This window comes from Aythya marila (assembly GCF_965140915.1).
Source record: "Aythya marila genome assembly, chromosome: 7".
Taxonomy (NCBI): Eukaryota; Metazoa; Chordata; class Aves; order Anseriformes; family Anatidae; genus Aythya; species Aythya marila.
Genome location: NC_139048.1, coordinates 18,390,272 through 18,410,817, shown reverse-complemented (window position 1 = coordinate 18,410,817; position 20,546 = coordinate 18,390,272). Strand labels below are relative to the sequence as shown.

The 20,546-nt window shown below is 42.8% G+C and overlaps 1 protein-coding gene across 5 annotated transcripts; it reads left to right on the top strand.

Annotated features, from left to right (window-relative positions):
- The first annotated feature begins 1,115 nt into the window (after positions 1 to 1,115).
- On the top strand, positions 1,116 to 19,954 carry LOC309879977 (cardiac-enriched FHL2-interacting protein). 5 transcript variants are annotated; one of them, XM_082764344.1, is made up of 4 exons: positions 1,116 to 1,449; positions 7,574 to 7,802; positions 12,170 to 12,335; positions 14,135 to 19,954. In XM_082764344.1, exon 4 carries the CDS (start codon positions 14,311 to 14,313, stop codon positions 18,943 to 18,945), a length of 4,635 nt encoding a protein of 1,544 aa, XP_082620470.1. In that variant the 5' UTR covers positions 1,116 to 1,449; positions 7,574 to 7,802; positions 12,170 to 12,335; positions 14,135 to 14,310; the 3' UTR covers positions 18,946 to 19,954. The 5 variants fall into 5 exon arrangements, with proteins under 5 accessions (XP_082620470.1, XP_082620469.1, XP_082620472.1 ...); XM_082764343.1 differs by lacking the exon at positions 7,574 to 7,802; XM_082764346.1 differs by lacking the exon at positions 7,574 to 7,802 and having other exon boundaries at positions 1,200 to 1,221.
- The last annotated feature ends 592 nt before the right edge of the window (positions 19,955 to 20,546 follow it).

Here is a 20,546-nt window from a genome sequence, read left to right as displayed (position 1 = left end):
GGCATAAGGAGCTGTTGGAGCATGCAGTTTGGGACCAGAACATAACAGAAGCGTCTTGATGTTTGGCAATGCATGTGTTTGGTTTAGGATGAATTAGGGGAAGAAGTGCAGCACCAAAAGCATAGACCAGGAGTCCAGGAGAGCAGGCTTTGCAACATTTTCCTGCCAGGATACATGGGGAGAGCAATACACCTCTCCCAGGTGAGGAAATCAAAGCTGAAGGCTGCTGTGGGGAAGGCAGGCCATTGCCTCTCCAAGGGCAGCTGGGCTCATGCTGCTCCTGGGTCGCAGGGAGCTTCTGGTCATCCCAAGCCTGCCAGAGCCTGGAGAATCTCAGGCAGCAGATTCGGCATACATGTAGTTGTCGCCTTGCCCATGCTGTAGCAATGTAATTAGCAGCTCTTTTTAAAATGCAAATGAGCACTGAGCTCACATGGAGCCCTGTTCTGCCATAGAAGCAGGAGCCGGGCCATAATCACAGGAGGTTCTTCATTTTGCTGCAGGCTGTGGCTCAAGTCCAGGGTGATGCTGAGCCCCAGGAGAGCCCCACGACTTCAGTAAGGAGCTCTGTGCCCTCAGCAGGGCACGGGGGGCAATCCATTGTTTATATCTGCAGTACAAAAGCTTAGCTCGCCGACTTCACGGCATATTTCCCCTATTATTCAATATCCTACTGCAGTTTGCCAGATGAAACCCAATGCTGGCATGTGCCTCCCAGGAGGGCTGCTGGTGTTGTTTGCTTTGGAAGGAGGGTGGAATGGGGTCCTTACTCTAAGAACACTGGACACATTTGTCCAGCCCTGATGATGAAATGAGCTATTTATGAGAAGGCACTGGTAGGACAGTAATGTGTTACTCACGTCCATGCTTCTTGTACGGTATTTTTAATGGTGACCTTCATAAACATTTTGACTCCCACCTGGAGACACAAAAATGCGGTGCTTTCAAGCTTGAATCACTGGCAGCAGCAAGCCAATCGCACACCGTTACTTTCTGTATTAGTTATCTCTGAAGCATTACCACTGGCGAATCTGAATGTAAAAATAGCTGATGACTGTTTGTTTCATCTGTCTGTTACTTGACACCGCATGGTTATTCCAATACGTATGTTTGCCTCTTCCCCACCATGATCTCCGTTTGGCTTCCCCTTGCCTGATAACTATTTAAATACATTTTACTAACTTTGGATTCCTTGCTCACTCCACTTCACCTGGCTGGCAGGTCTGTGAGGGCTCAAGGGTTAGCTCCTCCACTTTTATTTTTTACTTATTTATTTTATCAGTGACTGTTCCTATTAAAATAACCATGTTCAGAAGAAGAGTCTGAAACTCGTAAATAATGGGAAGTGCTAATAGTAAGCAGACTGCTGTAAAATGTGCTGGGGCTTTGACTTAAAGGAAGAAAGCACAGCACTGTACTGCCCCTGATCGGGAAGCTGGAGCACCAAAGGTAAGGGGGAGGCATATGGGCATTTTTTAAAACCTGGAAATGGTGACGAATGATGGTGTCTGAGTGTGTGAATGTGTAACTGATCAGATGAGAAAAATAAAACAGCATTTTTATATTTTTCTTCAGGGATGAGAGGTGGAAAGTCCTTTCATTTTGTCCAGCTCTTTTCTGCTCTCAGAAATGCAGGATTGCCTCTAAAAGTCTGTGTATGGAAAGAGCCATACATATAGATTTGTATGCAGTGATTACTGTTTATGACACATAACTGTTTGGTAAAGGGGGATGATTTTTGTTTTAAAAGACCACTAAATTGCTATGAAGCTCCATTTAATTGTCCCTCACATTGTGCTGTAAGCAACTTTAAGCAAATATACATTGATTTTATTTTCCAGATGATTACTGCCTAGAGATAAGATACTTCTACAAACTTTAGTGATTTGTGTAGGAGTGTGAAGGCATTTCTTTTTTTTTCTTTTTTTTTTTAACAAATAGGAAGAGAACAGTTTAAATATTTTATAGACAGCAATTAGTACGCTATAGAGCCTGAAAAAGTAAAATACTTCAAATACCTAGGCAGTGTTAAGAGGTCACTATAAATGACTGTGACTATGACTTGTATCCAATTTTAATCACTGGAAAATTTCTTAAATGGTATAAGCTTTTCTGAGTCCAGTTGTTACAGAACTTCTTAGTCTGCCATCCAAAGGAACTACATGTTGTTAGCCTAGCGCAGAACTCAGCAGCAAGATGACAGAAATAATTGAAATAGAGTTTCAGAATCCAAATCCTTATTCTTTTTTTTTTTTTTTTTTTAATGGTCTGTGAACAGGCAATCCAATTAGCTCTGAACAGGGACAGGCATTCTAGCACCAGACCAAAGCAGCCTACTGAGGCTGACTTTATAGCAGCTCTCATTTAGAGGGTCCCTTGCTGGTGTTCTGCAGTTGCTGGGGGGAAAGCTGGAGGGAAGGAGAAGTGAGAGGAGATAAGAAGGAGAAATAAGCTTTCTGGTCAGTATCAAAGCCCATGGCTCTTTTCCTCCAGTTCTGCAGAGAACTGACCATGTAAAAAGCAAATGCCCTCAGTTAATTGCTTAGAGGTTAAGACTTGTAGAAAATACTAACAAATTAAATATTCATATTATGTAGGAGACGCAATACACCTAAATCTCTGTCCTTCTGTGCATGTCACTGGACGGGTTTTTAAATTACATGCATATTCCCAACTTACTTTGCAAAACATCTGTAACAGGCAATCACCTGTGTACTTGTAGGCCTCAGCCATGTGGAGGCATGCAGGTGTAATTGTGTCCCTGCAATGCAAAGCAAAAGCACATGGAAATTTCACTCTGTAGCTTCTTAATCCTATCTGCTTCTCTGAAATGTTTGTCTCGTCTGTGCTTGCATTACTAGAGCTGTGCAAAAGGCAAAGGAAAATGCAAATCCCTCCAAGACCAGGAAAAAAGCCAACTAACCTTATGACCCAGGCTCGGAGAAATACCACTCCTCTGCATCAGCCTTTCATTTCTTTAGTCAAGCTGATTTTACACACACACACAAAGTTGCTGGCAGAGGGAAATTCTGCAAGTGATTTTTTTAGCTGTAGGCTTGGCTGTGCTACCTTACATGCAGCTGGGGAGCCGGGGCACACACAGCCTTGTCCACCTTAAGAAAGTGGGTGAGTTCATTGCTTTCAGAGCTAGCATGCATCACTTGAGGTAGGGTCTTGTTTTGGGACCAGCCAAGTCTGAGCCAGCTGACAGGTGTGTGGTGAAGGGGAGTGTAGTGCGGGCACATGTATACACTGGTGCGGGAGCTTCACCTTGGAGAGAATGTTGTGCCTCTTTGATAAAGCCTGCATAAGGTTTTGGGTGAGTCAGTGGCTGCCGATACATATCAGTAGGTATATGCGTGTGTGTGCACATACTGAGCTTGGTGATTTGTGATTATGTTGCTGCTTGCCAGGCTTTTATGGCTTTCAAGTGTGTATGGTCAGAGAGTGCTGCTGAGACTCCTGTCTCTTGGCAGCCCCAGGGAAACTGAGGCAGTACTGAATCTATGAGCACAACCCTTCTCTAGGAGCAGGGTCTCCCTCTCCCTGGCCAAATGATCCTCTTTGGACAGGCATAGAAAACAGATATTTAATTATAGTCTTGGGTTTCCTTATCATCCATCTTCCGTGCTTGCAAATAATGATATACGTGAAGGCATTAGCTACTAATGATTAATCTAAATCATCTAGTAACAGTCAGACCAACCTTCCTATGAGCCACGCAGGTCAAATAATGATGCATATTTATTTTCAGTTTCTCACCTAGATACATCGCAATAGTTTCAGGGGTACTTTCCCTGTTGCTTACACACACTGTCTGAAGCTGTTTTGGGAACTGTGACAGGGCTATGGCAGAGCCAGGTACCAAAAGGCCACCTTACTCATACTTTCCACTTGAAAAAGATAGAGATGAAAATACCTGCAAGTTTGGGGAGTGTCTCTAAAAGAGGTGCTTGTGGTTAATATTTGGATACACCTTACCATGTAGTCAGCAGTATCTGGCAGCTGACAGCTACTGCAGATCCTGAGTCTCAGATATGCCTCTGTCACCATTAGCTGGGTCAGACATAAGCTGCTGCACCTGAACATCAGCTTGGTTTGCCTTTCAGCTTCAGTACAGACCCTTGTACAATTCTGCACCCTTCTGATGGCTTCTGTTCTGTTGAGGTATACTTCAGGTGTGAGGACAACATCACTGAGCTTGCTGAGGGAGTGAGGGGACTACCCTGGGCTACCCTGTATCAAGACAGCCATTGCCCTCTCTCTTGGGGAACAAGGATGGATTCTGCTTCAAACTCTTCTTGTTTTCTTTTCTTTTCTTTTCTTTTCTTTTTCTCTCTTTTATGTATCCATTTACAGGATAATAACAAGAAACATCTTAGTATACGCATTAACTGTAAAATAATGAGGAAGTACCTTAGGGACACACCATTAAACCATAGCAATGAATCAATGCCTGAATAGGAATTGGGAGTCTTCATTTCTCAGGATAATAAATGAACCCCTGTTTCACGCTGAAGAGGGAACTGGAAGGAGCTTCCATCTTATTCAGGAGGAGACCATCGGTTGGCTTTTGCTGCTCAAAAGAAGGAAAATAGTGTTGCCTTCAGAGATATTACCTGGGGCACAGGTGGGTGGGCTCCCCTATGCCCTCTCAAAATATTCACATATGTGAATAGCTGTCTGATAGCCAGCTTCCAGGTGGCACACACAGGTAAGACAGGCCACAGCTTTTATCCTTCTTCTCGAATGCCTCTGATGCCATCACAAATGGTTGAGGTGCAGTTTGTCATTGCAGGAAAAACGTTAAGCATATGGATGGCTCTGTGTTGAAGTCACACACTCTAGCCTGTCTAGAAGCATGTATGTTCCTGCTTGCCATGTGTCTTGCTCAAGTACTGGGCTTTCTTGACTGCATTTGAAAGCTGCAGCAAGGTGTAAGTAAGAAATCTTGCTTTTTCTGCAGCCTGAGCTGGAAAACCTTGAAAACAAAAGCTTCCACTTTCTCTTCCCTACCCTGGTGCAAATCCATATCTGCTGGCCTGATGTTCACCATCTGAGCTCTTGGGGTCTGATTCTGTCTGTAGGGATGTTACTAGGGCAGAGCTCAGACAGCCTGGAAATTCAGTGTCTTTCCCAAAATCTCTTTCTCTAGATTCATTTTGCATCATGCTGGATATTGTTAACAGGTTGTATTAATGAAGTCCCGGCCCTGCCTTAATTTTCTGTAAATCTAGCAAAGGGTCACTGGAGCTGGTGAATTCATTCTGGTGCAAATCTGGAGTAAAGAAAATTTAATTTGGATTTGGCTTTAGTGTCCTTAGGCAGCTCACAGGGTATGAATATCATCCTTAGCTTCATGGCTGTGTGAAGATTAATGAAATGGGGTATGTGAATTCTTGCTATCCAGTTATGGATAGTTTATTCAGTGACTCGCACCCTGTCATCCAAAAGGACTGCCTTAGCTGCATGTCAAGGGAGACCGGCCATGGGTAGCAAGGCACAGAGTGCAACGGGCAAGCACTGTGCCTGCCACGGGCTGCCACATGTTGCCATGCTCCTCGATGCATCATTATGTCCCCTCTGATCTCCTGTTGTATGTTTAGGTGCGTCTTCCAGAATGTGTGTTTCTCTGGGATACTACTAGTTGCACTGGACTCTGGGGACAACGTGTTGCATATTGTTTTAGATTAACTCCTGAAACTGTTTTGGATTAACTCTTGAAACTAGTTAGGCTGTAAATCCTGATGTCTGCTTTGGATTAGAAGTTTTATTTTGTAAAAGTATGTGAAGTTCTGTGTTTCACAAGATCTTTAGAAAGTTCTGCATCTTTCCGAAGTCAAGATTGATGTATCTGGAAAGTTTCTTTGGTAACACAGGCTAGGTATTTCAGGATATTGCATGTGCCTAAATCCTGTGGAATTCAGTGGGTCATAAAGCCACTTAGAACTTGAAAAAATTTTGAACCTACAGATGGCTTGATTTTTTTTTTTAATAGAAAATAGATTCAGCAAACTCCCTGTCCAAACCCTGCAAATAACCAGAATATATATATTAAAGGAGTAGGTGAGACCACAAGTAAAAGAATAATAATAACTTGTTTTCTGCAAGAATTATATTTCCTGAGTGAGTATCCTGAGTGAGTGGGTGTGGGTCAGACTCTCCTTGTCAAGAGGCTTAAGTGGTCTAAGTGTAAACTTGTGAGTGTAGATGGTATTGGTGTGCTGGGGCTGAGGGGAGGGCCAGCATAAGTGGGGGGTGGTTTCAGGTTCCCCAGCCCGGAGAGAGAAGTGCAGCATGGCTGGTTGCAAGCTGCAGATTTCTTTGTGTAGGTCACAGAGGAGAATACACCAGGTTCTCTCTTGTGTCTAGCACACTTGCTGGTATCATTAGAATTTTCTCATGGGTAGGGCTGGGACTGTCCAGCACACTCCTTTACAAGATAACCAGGCCATTGCATTTGTTCTCTTGTCCATGTTTCTAATTCCCTTCCTCCCTGTCCTCTCCTGTCTCTAGCCATTGCAATGCTGCAGCACTCAAACTCTCCCTCTGATATGGGAAAATCTCCTTTCCTACACTCAGGAAGTAAAAACAAGCTTTCATCCTCTAAGACGCACTTGAGAGTAAATGAAAGGAGGTGAATACCTATCTCATTAGCCAGAATCCTGTCAGTGCTCTGTGGAGGGGCTGTACCAATGCAATGTCAGTCATCACTTCAAACTGGTGAGGAAGGTTTGAGTCTTCATGATCTCAGAAAGAGACAGATGTGTCAGGAGCCTGAGGAGAAGCTGAGGGCTTTACAGTAAGTCGGTCACCTGCAAATCTTCATGGATTCCACCATATAATGTAATACCAAACTACATCACTGTATTCAGCTGAAGAGTTTTATAGCATAAAGCTTCCTCCCTGCTCTTGAAGAGTCTTATGGTAAAGTACCACACTCCACAAAGGGCAGTATGAAGACATTTTTTACCTTAACTGCTGAAGGTTAAGCTACTCTTGTGGGATTCAGAAAACATAGATTAGGTTCCCTGGCCAACCACAGATGCTTTAATTGAACTTGGACAAATCAGTTGGTTTTAGGCAGGGTCTTTGCTACTGATGTGTAAATGAGACATAAATCCTGCTTGCAGCAGGAGAATTTGTACGGATAAATAGCCATGAGGTGTACATGTACCATATTACTGAGGAGCTGTATAAATATCTCAGTGTATAATGACTGACCTAGTTACAGACAGTGGCCTTTTCCAGTCAGACATTTAATGCCAACAAATGCACTGTTTGGGTTCAGTTGCTTAAATGTCACTTGTCTGTGCTCACTTCAAGTCATGGGAGAAGCATCATGCCTTTGCCTTGTGATTCTTGCAGAGTTGTGCTGTTCCCAAGTGCTGCACCTGCTCATTGCCTCTGTTAGTCATGTACTATGTGCCTTTGACTTCCCCCATCCTTTCTGTGTGTTACTGACTCTACAAAGGCAGTGGGTAGGGATCAGGCAATGGAAGAAGTAAGCAGGAGTGGCAAGGAAGCCTCAGTCCAAACACGACCCTTTCTGAGAGACATCTCCTTCTTCCAGACTTGACAGAACTCTTGGCAGGATGGGGCATTTGGAGGACATTGGGAAAGGCAGTCCGGAGAGCAGCTGGAAATAACTGTTGGGTCTTTGCCATTGAACCAGAAAGGGAAAGGTAGAGAGACTGGCCATGATTCTCCATGGCTGTTGCAAGGAGTCTCTGTTCCCTCCATTTTTCTTCACGAGGTCTTCATCTTCCAGTGGCTGAAGGTTTGCGGTCTGAATGGAAGAGGTAAGCATTCCAGATGGGGCCTGGAAGAGGTTCCCTCTGGAGATAGGACACAGAGCAGGATACATAACACATGGTCACCAGCTACATATATTTCTTCTTTACATTCATGCTTCTACTAGATTGTAGTGACTATCCATTCTTATACTAGGTTGCAGTTGTGAATCTGATGAGCCTCTAGTTCCAGCTCCCATAATAACAAATGCACCAGCTTGAAAAGAGCTCGCTGGGAGAGAAAAAAATATTTTTCTTCAGAAAAATATGTTTTGATTAAACAAAGAATATCACAATCATATCCATTTTAACAATATTTCCTCTAGAAAGATAATTGGAATAGATTTTTATGATCATCTGGAATATTTACTTAGGAAAACTTCAAAACAAGATCACACTCTCTATTACAACAGAGTATTGTTTGATGCAGAACTTAAAATGAATAGTTTCAGTTAATGTGAAATAACACCTGGCCTCTCTGAGTTAATGACAGTAATAATAGACCATTTTAACTGCTAAGGCATATATTACATGTTACTTTTCATGGCCTGCAAGGTAAAATAATAAAATTATCTGAAATTAAAAGACATTGTAAAAAATTGTGAAATTTGTAACTGAAGTTCTCTTCAGAATCTTTTTCTATGTGAAATTTCTAAGACAATCCAAATGAGAGCATTCTCCCATCATGCACATGCACATGCACACAAACACACAAGCAAACACATTTCCAGATGCTAACATTGTCCACAAGGTAGCAATTCAGAGTGCCAGCCATCTCTGCTGGTGCAGTCTGGGATTAAATAATGTCTACCACACCACTCTTAGATCTAGATAGTCTGGTTATAATTGCAGAAAAGATCAATATTACTTTGTCACAAATGCACTGCTATTGTCAGTGGTGAGGGAAGCCAGCTAGAAAATCAGCATTGCCCAGAGGACATGATTTGGTGGCCTAGCCATGCGGTGTAACTGTGTAGGTTCCAAATCCCATTCCTTCTCATGTTGGTCTGAATGCCACATGGGGGCGAGGTTTGTCTCTGTAGAGATGTTGGATTTCTCTTTACTGTGGCTACAGTTACTCATGTAGCCTTCTGGACAATGCACCGGTGTGGGCTTAGGAAGTAGATGTATTTTGAGTCACCAATTCTGTTCTCAGTTATTCTACTGACGTCAGTAACATGACTCTAGATTTATACCAGTGTAACTGAGAACAGAAGTTGGCTCAAAGTCAAGAACAGTGTCTCCTCTTCTCTGGCCCAGGACAAGCTGTTCAAGACACAATTGCTGGGCCAAATCCACAAGGGGAATGGACCAATGGACCCCAGTCTACACTGATGTGGTCCAGACACACAGTTCCCTCACCTTGCTGTTCAGTGCAGTGATCAGTTGGCACAATACCTGAAGTCACCTTGTTCTGTGCTAGTCATTTCTTTCAGTGTTTGGGGTCTTCGATATAAGCCAGATAGCCCCAGTTCTCCATCCACCATCAGCTGGAGCAGGTGTTTTTATTTCAGTAAAGTGGTTCTTCTTCCATTGAGCAGGAGAACTCTCTGTGGCTGCCCATTATGACCACATGCATAAATGAAAGTGATCTTGCTGAATGAGGGAAACAGAGACTTGTGCTAACAGTTTTCACCTTATGACCATCTTTATGCAGAAACTGCCTTTCCTGATGGTTCAGGGAAATGTGGATGGAATATCACTGTCTCTCTTGCCAGGCAGCTCCTTGGTGAGGGCATTGTAATCTTCCTCCCAGACCATGTGCCCTGAGTACTGCTCAGAAGAGGCAGTGTTTGTGGAGATGCCCATGCATTAGGGCAGGTCTGAGGGAACACTTGGTTCTGATGCAGCACAGTATGACCAACCCACACACTCTTGGCAGTCCAAGCAGCTAGCAGTCACTGCAGGGCTCTGGGTTTTGAGCTTCCTTGTGGATGGATGCCATGCAGAGAACACCACATGAAGAAACCAGCTCGCAAAGATGAAAATACAACCAAACTTCCTTCCCTGTCCCTCCCCTTCCCATCCTCAAGGGGAATGCAGTGCTGCTGACTTCAGACTGCTATGTAACTTGCAAAGGCACTGCCAAAATGCCACCGCGATGTGTCATGGCAAAATATTTCAGCCAAATACCAGCCCAAGGGGGGTGGAGGAACCAACCATCCCTTTCTGTATTGCAGCAGCACTGATGTCACACACTGCAGCCAGCTTTGCTGGTTCACCCAGCTCCTGCCTAGTGAAAACAGTTGACATTCAGTTTGTGCCAGGCCAGGAATAGTCTCTGTAACTTAACCTCCTCATCACAACTTGCTAGGCATGTAAGAGATCCCCTGAAAAAAGCCTCTTTTTTAAAAGGGAAGGGAGTTTGATTTCTGATTAAGCTCCTTGAAATCTGAACATTCATCAAAGCTTTTCCAGTAGCTTTTATCGGATGGTGCCTACTGCAAACACCTGAGATGTTTCTCAGCATTTCCCAATCAGTTTCAAACGTTCAGGTTTGCTTTCTTCTATATTGAAAATAAATAGACTAAAATCACATATCCCAAATTTTAGAACTAGATGAATCCTGAGCTAAATTCAGACATTGTACTTTGCTTGCAGGCTTCCATACTTGTACAAATAGATAGGGAAATGTGATTTTACTGGGTTACTAAGCCAACTATAAACAGCTTTCTTTGCCCAGCAGTTTGGAAGGTGATGTTATACAAATATAAGGAATAGTTCGACCAGTACAGTCCTGCTATTTCAATTCAGTCCTTGCAATGATCTGCATCTTGAACACTTGGTATAGGTACATCTTTTCCAGCTTGAAACATTACACTGCCCAAGTGCTAATGTTATGTCCAGGCAAGACAAGGATCTTCACAAGGGTTTCAGAGACAGTGACAGTCACTATTCTACTTTAATCAGTGGCGCTGAGTTGTTTTTGTAACAGTGACTCCATCTAGGAAAATAATTGCTGAGATTACATCACAATCCCCATGTTTATTGTTACCCTACTCACTTTTCAGCAAATGTTCTCAGTTTACAAGGGACAAGATGTTTCTTCAGACCTCTGTCCATGATATCTGAAAGCCAAGCTTCCTCCTAGTTCAGGCATCACCACCAATAAATAGTGATAAGCATTGTGCCACTGGAATTTAGTCAACAGCTCCGTTGATGAGTGTGCCAGAACATAATCACATGCTCCCATGGCTGTGTTGGCTTCGCACAGTTAAGAGTACCACAGAAGCAGTAAAATTGTAATTTAAGCTCTGGGCAAAGAGATAACCAAGTACACATCTCTGCAGCGAGGATGCCATTTTACATCTGTCTACAACCAAATGTAGCATTTTTTGGTATTTCTTTGCTTCTACCTTTTTTTTTTTTTTTTCCCAGAAATCTTAAAAAGATTGTGAAAAGTTCTAGTTGATACAAGCTTGTCCTTAGACTAACAGAGATAGCTTTCCTTCCACAGATAAGGTGTAGGAGACCATCCCAGCAGGCAAGCTTTTGTTGCCCCTTTGGCCAGTGTGTTTTGACTGCTGCAGACTGACACAGACGTTTCCTTAGTGCAGGCTCTTCCTTCAGGAAAATCTACACTACCTACTTCTATGTCCCATTTGCACTACCTTAGTGCCAGGAAGTTCTCCCTGTAGGAAATAACTATTGTCTTGCAAGTATTAGACACGCTAGCCTGAAATCCCTGGGGGTCTCCCCAGCAAATGGGCAGCTGCAATGTGTGTCTGCCATAGCTGAACTTTCCTTTAGCGTCTCCTGATTCTGACTCAAGTGCAGAAGCAAAAAGATGATTTGTTTACTGCCCCTCACCATCCCAGCTGTCCACCTTTGGTCTTCTTTACAACAGAGGCAGAAAAAAAAAGGGTTCTCAGGTCTCAGCTGCTTCAGTTCCCAGCCCAGCAGATGGACATCTGTCTGTCCTTGCTGGCAGTAGGAAGTCAGATGCAGCTGGAATGGAGGCACTCATTTTCCTCTGTAGTCCCTCTGGAAGGGTAGCACAGCTGGGAGGTAGAGAACAGAAGGAAAGAAGTCATCTGGTGGCCCAATCCCTCCTTTTAACCTGGAGAAATCACCCACCCTCTGGAGTGGGAAGACAGCTGGGAAACCATTGCTCACTCGGCAGCTGGTCTCTGGTGAGGCTACCGGGGTGTTGAAGGTTGTTTGACTGTTGTCTGTTAGGAACCTGACTGCCTTCCACAAGGTACCAAACCCTCAAATTATCAGTGTGGGATGGATACCTGTCTCTTTTGGTAAGAAATTTTGTAAATCACTCCTGAAATCGTTGTAAAATGTAAATGAACAAATGAATGAATGAGTACAGCATGTGAGAAAATCTTCAGCTCGTGCAAACAAATGTCTTTGTTTTTGAATTGTAGAACTCAAGATCAAAAATGCTGAAGATTGGAAACGTCCCAATATACTCCTTCTGTCACGTCTACGTTGTTGGACTGTTTTTACCTCCTCACTAAAGATGGTCAGAGATGAAGCCAAATACAAGCATGAGAGGAAGTTCTAGAGTTGAGAAGCAAAATTACATGGCAGGTATGCACCTGAATTTCCCTCTCATGTAAGAGTTAAGCATCTCAGCCAAGAGCAGGATGGCCTTTCTCTGGTCTTTTTTTTTTTTTTTTCCTTGCTGCATTATACACAAAAATGTATATATGGTAGGGAAAATGAAGCTCTGTTTTGAAAAATCTTTGTAAAACATAAAATGGAGAAGCTCTATTAAGCTCGTTTTATTCTGGTGTAAATCTACTGTAGTTCTGCATAGGTCATTGGAATTGTATGGCTGGGAGGACAGAATCAAGATTCACTATGATAATTTAAATTTATAAATAGGTTGCCCTATTTATTTATTTTTTTAATAATAAAGGAAGGTGAGGAGTGTTTTCATTTCAAGAAAGAACTGTCTGAGTTATCTCAGCTGAGTAAGCCTGGTTTCTCTGACTTTTCATACTTGGACTAGCACTGAGTCATTACTGGGAAAAGATGTCTTTTCCAAGAGTCGCATGGAGACATGATAAAGTGGAATCTGTGGACCTGGACAGCTGGAGGGTCTGAAATCTGGATTTCATTACTCAGTTCTATAGTAGATTCAAAGTGTAGATGGGGACAACCTCCACCTGTATAGAAGCTGGATGCTACTGTAGACGTGAACTTCGCTGTTTCAGATCATCACAAGTTAATGAGGCAATTCTACTGGGAAATGGAAACACAGATCAGACTTTCTTTAGGGAGTGGGTTTTACATTGTTCTTGGATGTGCTCCTAAAGTGAGTTTCACTGCAGCGTATAGTCAATAGCCTGTTCAAGCCCTTGAGTGTGGGAATAAGTATCTAAAGAGTTTAGAGAGAAAACTCTAAAGGATTTTAGAATATACATTTCAAGTATAGCTGAAGGGTCTATTTTGCTTATATTCTTTCCATCCAATGATTCCCCCACCCTGTCTTCAGGCTGATGTGGACATAGATATTGCTGTGGGCTCTGCCTTCACATTGTATCCAGGGATTAATGGAAGGCTGTATTATTTTATAATTATGTGGAATGGGTTACTATTTGCTCTCAGCTGTTTGGAACTGAAACCAAATGTTCTCTGTGCTCCTTTACTGGGACTGCTAGAGTCCCCTAGGCACTCCTGCCTTCTGCTGGCTAAATTGATATTAGCAGGCTCTTCAGTTTCAATATTCCAACCCAACCATATCTGGATATGGGTGGCTAAAGCATTTTACCTCAGCAATATTTGCTTGGAACATGCTAATGAACAGTAAAATATTTTTTATTATTCTTTATGCTTTAGCTGCAGTGCCATTCTACTTTTTCAAGCAAGGGCTGTGCTCAGGGTACAAGTCACAGGAAAGCTCCAGCCTAACATGTGGAAGTTCTTTTCTCAAGACATAGTGTGCAATGATGTACTGTGACATTCTTTGTTGAAATAGGTTTTCTTTTCTTTCATTACTGTTTTACTTTTTTTTTTTCAGCCAAAAAAAAAAAGGCCAACCTCTTTAGCCAAACACTTGCACAGCACTTGGAAGTGTTAGTGGCTAGAGGTATGCAAGGGAAAGTACTTGAAATTTGGCTCTTAAGTCTTTGTTTAAGAACTAGAGTAAATAATCTAATGTGAAATAATTTTTAGTGACACTTTCCAATAACTAAACTATCTACTGTGAGCTACCTGAATTGACTGAAATAATTATTGTTTTTCATGTTGTTTAATGCACTCCTAGCCTTTTTTTAGAACACATGTAGGAGCAAATTAGTCAGTGACTGGTACATCTGGAAAATGCTATTTGTCTAATAGTGTTGCTGTATAAAAATGATAATTCATATTTTTTGGCTTTGCAGAGGAGAAAGCTTCCTTCACCTGTTCTGTAAGATGAATCAATGTGCAGCAGCCCTGTCTGGAGGAATTCCCTTATGCTTGTAAATCGCAAACGACTGGAGCTACCCAACACAGTCATCTGCCTGCTTGATACCTGAAATTAATCATTTGGATAATTCATTCATGACTCCCATGAACAATGCAGGGAAATAAGAAACATACAGAAGGACACAGTGACTCCTCAAGTATTGGGAGCCTTCTGGATGATGCAGACCGAGAGGTGAGCAGCCTCACAGACCGGGCTTTCAGAAGTCTGTGTGTGGCAGAACTTGAAGACTCTTACAATGAACCAAATCTTGCCATTTCCCCTGACCTTGCCCACCAGTTCTCTGCTAAATTTCATCCCGGGACATTAAACCATGCCATCAAGCTAACAGCAAGCTGTAACAAGCTAACAGCAAGAAACAATGAACATACAATATGGGCTTCAACATTCCAGCAGTTACCAAAGTATGCTCTGGAGGAGAAAAAGATTGCTAAAAATAATACCCTTGGCACAGAAAGGAAAAAGCTCAGTTTGCCAGTCCCTGGTCCAAGGAACAATAAACATGTTTCAAAAGTGTCCTCATTGATTAAGACATTTGATAAGACTGCAAACCAAGGGTCAGGAGGTTCCCTGATAGCCATTAAGCAGCCCATTAAAAATAGCTTTCAAAAAAGTAAATTAAATCATGGAAACAATATGGCTTGCGGGGATGACACAGCTATTTTGAGCATTCACAAGGAACTTTCTGAATTTTCTGAGGACGGTCAAGACAGCCACTGCCTTACTGGTAAACACGAGCCACAGAAAAGACCTAATAAAATAGATCTGAGTTATTGTGGTTCTGATGGTTATTATCCTGTGCTGATTGAGATGTCAAAAATAGCCAAGTCAAATTTTTCCCGTTCTTCTAAAAAGGCTTTGAAAAACAAAAATATGAAAGTTAATGAGCCAGCAAAAAAAGGCAATTTTCTTCACAGTGAGAATAGTGCTTTTGAATCATGGAAAGTCCATCATAAAAAATTGACTGAAAAACAGGAATTTGTTGATCTAATAACAGAAAAGGAAGGTCTTACATACCTTGAAGAAGCACCATTTAGTAAAGGATCCCACACAAGTGAACATAAATTGCCACCTGACAAGACCACTGTTGCCAAGAAGCAGGAGAAGGATTTTCAGATGGAGCCACCACCACCAGAAACTGCATTCAGCACTCCCCTCCCAGCTGTATTTGTACCTCAGGGCCCCCTCCATTCAGGAACTGAATTTCGTGCTGCTCTTCCTCCTGCACCCCCACCTAGGATCCATGTGCACCATGGTCCTCCTCGGCCACCCCCAGTCCCTCAGGCACTTCCTCTTGCAGCTCCCACCCAGCAGAGCCATCCCCCAACACCCCCCGTCCGTGAAGCTCCTCCTGTACCACTGCCCCCCTTGCCAGTGCAACTTTCCCCCCTTGCCTTGTCCCAGGCCTCCGTCTCACCTCAGTCTGTGTCCTCCAGGATCGTTTCATCCTCACCTGTGTCCCAGGCACCTGTCCCACCTCCACGAGTACACCCACCCACCTTAACTGAAGAGGAAGACATCAGTCCCCAACAGGACACCATCTGTCCACCCTGGAGGAGACCAAGGACTACAAAAGAGGCATATGAGAGGAGACAGACTTCAAAGGAGAAGTTCACAGCCAGTGATGAGACATGCTCATTGTCTGAAAAGACGACCAGAGCCAAACCTGATCTGGATGTGACTCCTCTGGATAAACAGGCAAACTCCCCTGGATCAGCCAGTCCCACTTTCAATATCACCGAACTCTTAACACCCATCATACCACCAAAGCAGGAGGTGGACCCCACGGAAGGTGAGCTGATCCCGCTGACACCTCCTCCCACTGACAGCGTGGCAGAGAGGGACGATGAGGCGACCGGGTTTGGTGATTACAGGTCTCGGGATAGTTACAAGGCAAAAGCATCAAGTCTGTTATTCAACTTGAAGGATGTGCGTAAGCGTGTTAAAAGCATTTATACCCCTTCTCCTATGTTAAGGGCCCTGGAGAATAAAAATAAGACTAAGGAAAATATACAGGAGAATATAAAAGTGAATACCTCATCATCAACTTTGCAAGAAATAAGTAACAAAAATATTGCAGAGAAAGACGAGTCGAGTGATATAACTTCTGCATTGTCTGAGTGTGTTCATGAAAATGACAATAAAACTGATTTAACTGGACACTTTACAGACAATTACCTGACTTTGAGTTCACCCCAGACAACAGCAGACCTTTTATTTCACCAAACTGGAGACAATTTACAGCAAGATAATTCAAAATACAAAGAACTGGTTAAAAACACAAGGGATAATGAAAAGATGTTCAGGCATCAATCAGAAGAACCCTATTTAAGAAAAAGTCTGCCGTATCCAGCACTGAAGGCATACAGTAGAGACACTACAGATACAACAGCTGGGCAACCTGTGCAAAAACCCAGCTTCCGAGCTGAGGAAATTGAGAGAAAGGCTGGTCATCAGAATGAAAATTTTGCTTTTAGAACCCTTCCAAGCCAACTCTCACCAGCAGAGGATGTGCCTTACAGTGACATCCAAAGCAATGTGGCAGTCAGTGGCCATGAAGCACAAGGCAAAAGAAGCCCTAGCTCTTCTGAGCAATCTTTTGTCTCCACAGTAGAGCAGCCATTTCAGGAGGAGCCATTTCCACTGGATCCCCTGATACAGAAGTCAAGTCTTCAAGAAAGCCAGAGGACTAAGGGTGAAATGAGTGCAGACAGTAAGAAAAGCCATGAGGGAAGAGTGAAAGCAGCTGGGGAAGATGAACTTCAATATTATGCTTGTATCAGCTCTGGTACTGGTGCAGCAGAGAGTAGGGAGGGTAGGGTTACTGGGAATGAACAAAGGAGCTTGATGAAAGAAAAAATAAGGCAAGAGAAGAAGGAAGAGGTCAATAGCATGGATTCTGCTTCTGACAGCATAAAGGACACCTCCACCCCAAGGTCTGAGGAGACACAAACACAACCATCTTCAAGCTCATCCAAACCCTGTCTGTTTATGATCAAAGATAACACATTCAGGTCACCTCAGGTAATAAGGACTGTCAAGTTGCCCCTGTTCAGGTCCTTTTCCCTGGACGATACAGTGAGCAGCAGTTATAAGGAAATGGAAGGTAGATTTGCATCCTCAGCAGCACACAGCAAGCAGCCCCGAGACACATTGCATGCCCAGGAGCGAGGCTGGTCGGCACTGAGGCGCAGAGGGCAGCAGAATGTGAGGGAAGGCACGACTGACAAAGAGAGAGATGCCAGTGAGTCTGGATCTACTTCAGCAACACTGGACCCCAACCTTCTGGAAGATACAGAGAGCTTTTCTTTAGGGAAGCTGATGGAAGAAGATGAAGAGACGTGTGCTTTGTTAAATAAAGTTGGGAAAATGAATGAGGAAAGTGTCTGCAGCAGTAAAGAGAACTCCCAGATTAGGAAGGCAAGACGCAGCTTAACACAGCCAAATTTGGGTCTGGAAAATGACCAAGCACAAAACAACCCCAGCTATCCCATAGAAAGAAAGACAAATTACTTTAAGAACCATCATTTATCTAAGCGTAAAGGTGGTTCTTGTGCGAAAAAAATAATAACTAGGGAGACAATTTCCCCTGTGACTGGCTCTGTATCAGAGGACCACATATATTCTCCTGTATCCCATGAAGTTTTAGAGGATATCCCACACATGGAAGGTGGGTCAGTTTTATTAGACAGTCTTGAATGCTCTGCTGTTACAAGCCCCAGGTCAGGAAGCACGATGCACTCTCTTGTTGCCAGTTTACCATCAGATAAACCAACAATTTCTAGCCTTGGAGAAACAGAGGATGCTATAAACCCTGCCTTGCTGAACACGACACTGAGGAGCCAAGCAGATATGTCTGCAGAAGAGATACTTGATTCAATGCAGAGACATCTACTTGATTCTGCCGGGGAAGCTGAGAGATTGGAGCTCAGGGGACTTGGGGAGAGAGGAGCAGGCAAGCCTCCCGCTGTGCCACCAAAAACAGAAAAGGCACTGCGGCGGGCCAAAAAGCTGGCAAGCAGGAGAAAGAAAATGGAAGAGCAGCAGAAAAAACATCAGACAGAACATACAGATGCTGTAGGGAGAAAGCCTTCTCATTCTGGACAGGCAGTAGTATCTCCCTCACCCCTGGGATATTCCCCTCTCCATCCTGTCCCTCACTCAGCTTTTCCTCCTACAGAAACCAGTATAGGAAGACCCACTGTTGCATCAGCAGTAAGCCCTTCACCTTCTTTAACCCAGCGTAAACTCCTCCAAGACCCTGACTCTGGCCAATACTATGTAATTGATTTACCAGCTGAAGTTAATTTGAAGACATTTTATGACCCAGAAACTGGCAAATATGTTCAAGTCTCAGTCCCTTCCTTGGAAGGGAATTTATACCCGCCCTCCTCTTCAGAAATTAGGAATTCTCCCTACGCCTCCTACCCTAGAGTGTTGCCTTTACCAGCTTCATCTGTAGCAGTGCTGAAGTCACCTTCTCAGCTCTCTGAACCTACATGGTTAATGCCAGCTGTGCCAGGAGAACCACCCGAAGATGGCCAACAGAACTACAGAGGCACTGAAGCTGTGGATACTCAGCCATATATTGAACCTGTCTCTTATTCCTATGGCCAAGATGCTGAAGAAACTCAGGTTCACTTAGGAAAGGACATGAGCCCAACCCCAAATACAGACCTAGTGACCCTCACTGATTTAGATGATTTTGTTGCTGAAGGGGTATCCTGAAAACCAAAATAACAAAACATGCCAGCTAGTGTTTTTAAGATCCATTTGGACAGACACACGCACACACAAGCACATGCAGATTTTATGTTTGTACAACACTATATTTCTGAACCTCATTGTGGTCTGGGTGGGAAGGAAAATGAAAGCTGACCGTGTTGAAAGATGCGAGGTGATGATCACTCTTAAGAAGTGTGAAACTGAGTAAGCCCCAAATCATCAGTGAGATAAAGGGGCAATGCCAGCTAAACAAATGAATACAACAGTATGAAGCCACTGCTTGCTGCTGCTGCTGCTTTGCCACTATAGTGGCTGGGATTGCCAAAGCAAGAGTCCTTTTGCCCAGATGGGTTGCATGATGTATGACAGAAAGTAAAACCTGTGAAACCATCCTGTCCATGCTATGAGACCTAGGAAAGATTCTGCATCTCACAAACTTTCCTCACACCCTGCCTTCAAAGTGTATTGACAGATGTAAATCCTATGGCTATAAATATGCCATGATAAACCTGAGAGTCATTTTTTGCACACACTGATTACCCAGATGTTATTGACAAGAAGATTGTATACTGGATGCACTATACAGCAGTCATATCAAAGAAACATTTAAACAACCAGAATACATTTGCAGCTGCTCTGGACTTCTCATATACCTTTGCAATATCCACTAACAAGCTGCTGAATTCTTTATATTTGTTGATAATCTCCAAATATGCTCTTCTACAGTCAGGGGTTATTTATAATGCAAATTTAAACTTCAACTTATCTCAATACTTGGCCTGAAATATTTTGGAAAGGTGCAAGGCTGAATGAAATCCCTTAACATTATTTAATTTTTTGTTAGGATGAGAAGACTTTTGCTTATTATAATTGAAATGCTTTTTGGTTTGGTTTGGTTTTAGGCTCCCACTGAAATACAGTGCTAACTTTTAAAACCTGAAAAATATTGTTTCTAATTTTGGTCTCATGCAGTCTGTGATTTAAAGGAAAAAAAAAAAAAAAAAAAAAGGAAGAAGAAGGAAAAAAAAAAAGATACAACACATCCAAAGTACTAATTTCTAGAAAAGTGCTTCTCTGAATTATCGCTATTCTTTGAAAGCTCTATATCAAACTATAACTCGTCTTTGTTTAAGATCTTCTTTATCATCATAGATAACAGAAGAACCTTGGTGAAAAATGCAATGTGCCTGCTTATAAATATCTAAATTTGGAGTATTGTTTTCCCTTTTTTTCCATTTCATTTGAATAGTTTTCTCTAATTAAAATTGAAGTACAGGAGTTCAAAGGAGCAGACATTAATGTCTGCAGACATTAAAATTTTTAAACAATTTTGACTTGGAATTCAGAAAATGCAGTCTCCCCTGTGATGGCTCATTTTGAAAGAAATAAAAAAGAAGAATGAAAATCAGGAGTGTTTCAGGGATAAGGATCGCATATCAGGCTGTTATGTTAAGATAAATGGTACCTATTATGAATATTTTTCTTCTATTTTGGTCACAAATATTTTACTAAACTGACATGGGGCCATTTTTGTTGTACTGTTACCAGCTTTCACTGTATATTGTCTAATGCCTATCCAGCGTAGGGCAGAATGTCATCATGTT

Excerpts from the sequence above, each read along its gene's own strand:
- LOC309879977 (XM_082764343.1), top strand. The coding sequence starts at position 14,311 with ATGCAGGGAAATAAGAAACATACAGAAGGACACAGTGACTCCTCAAGT.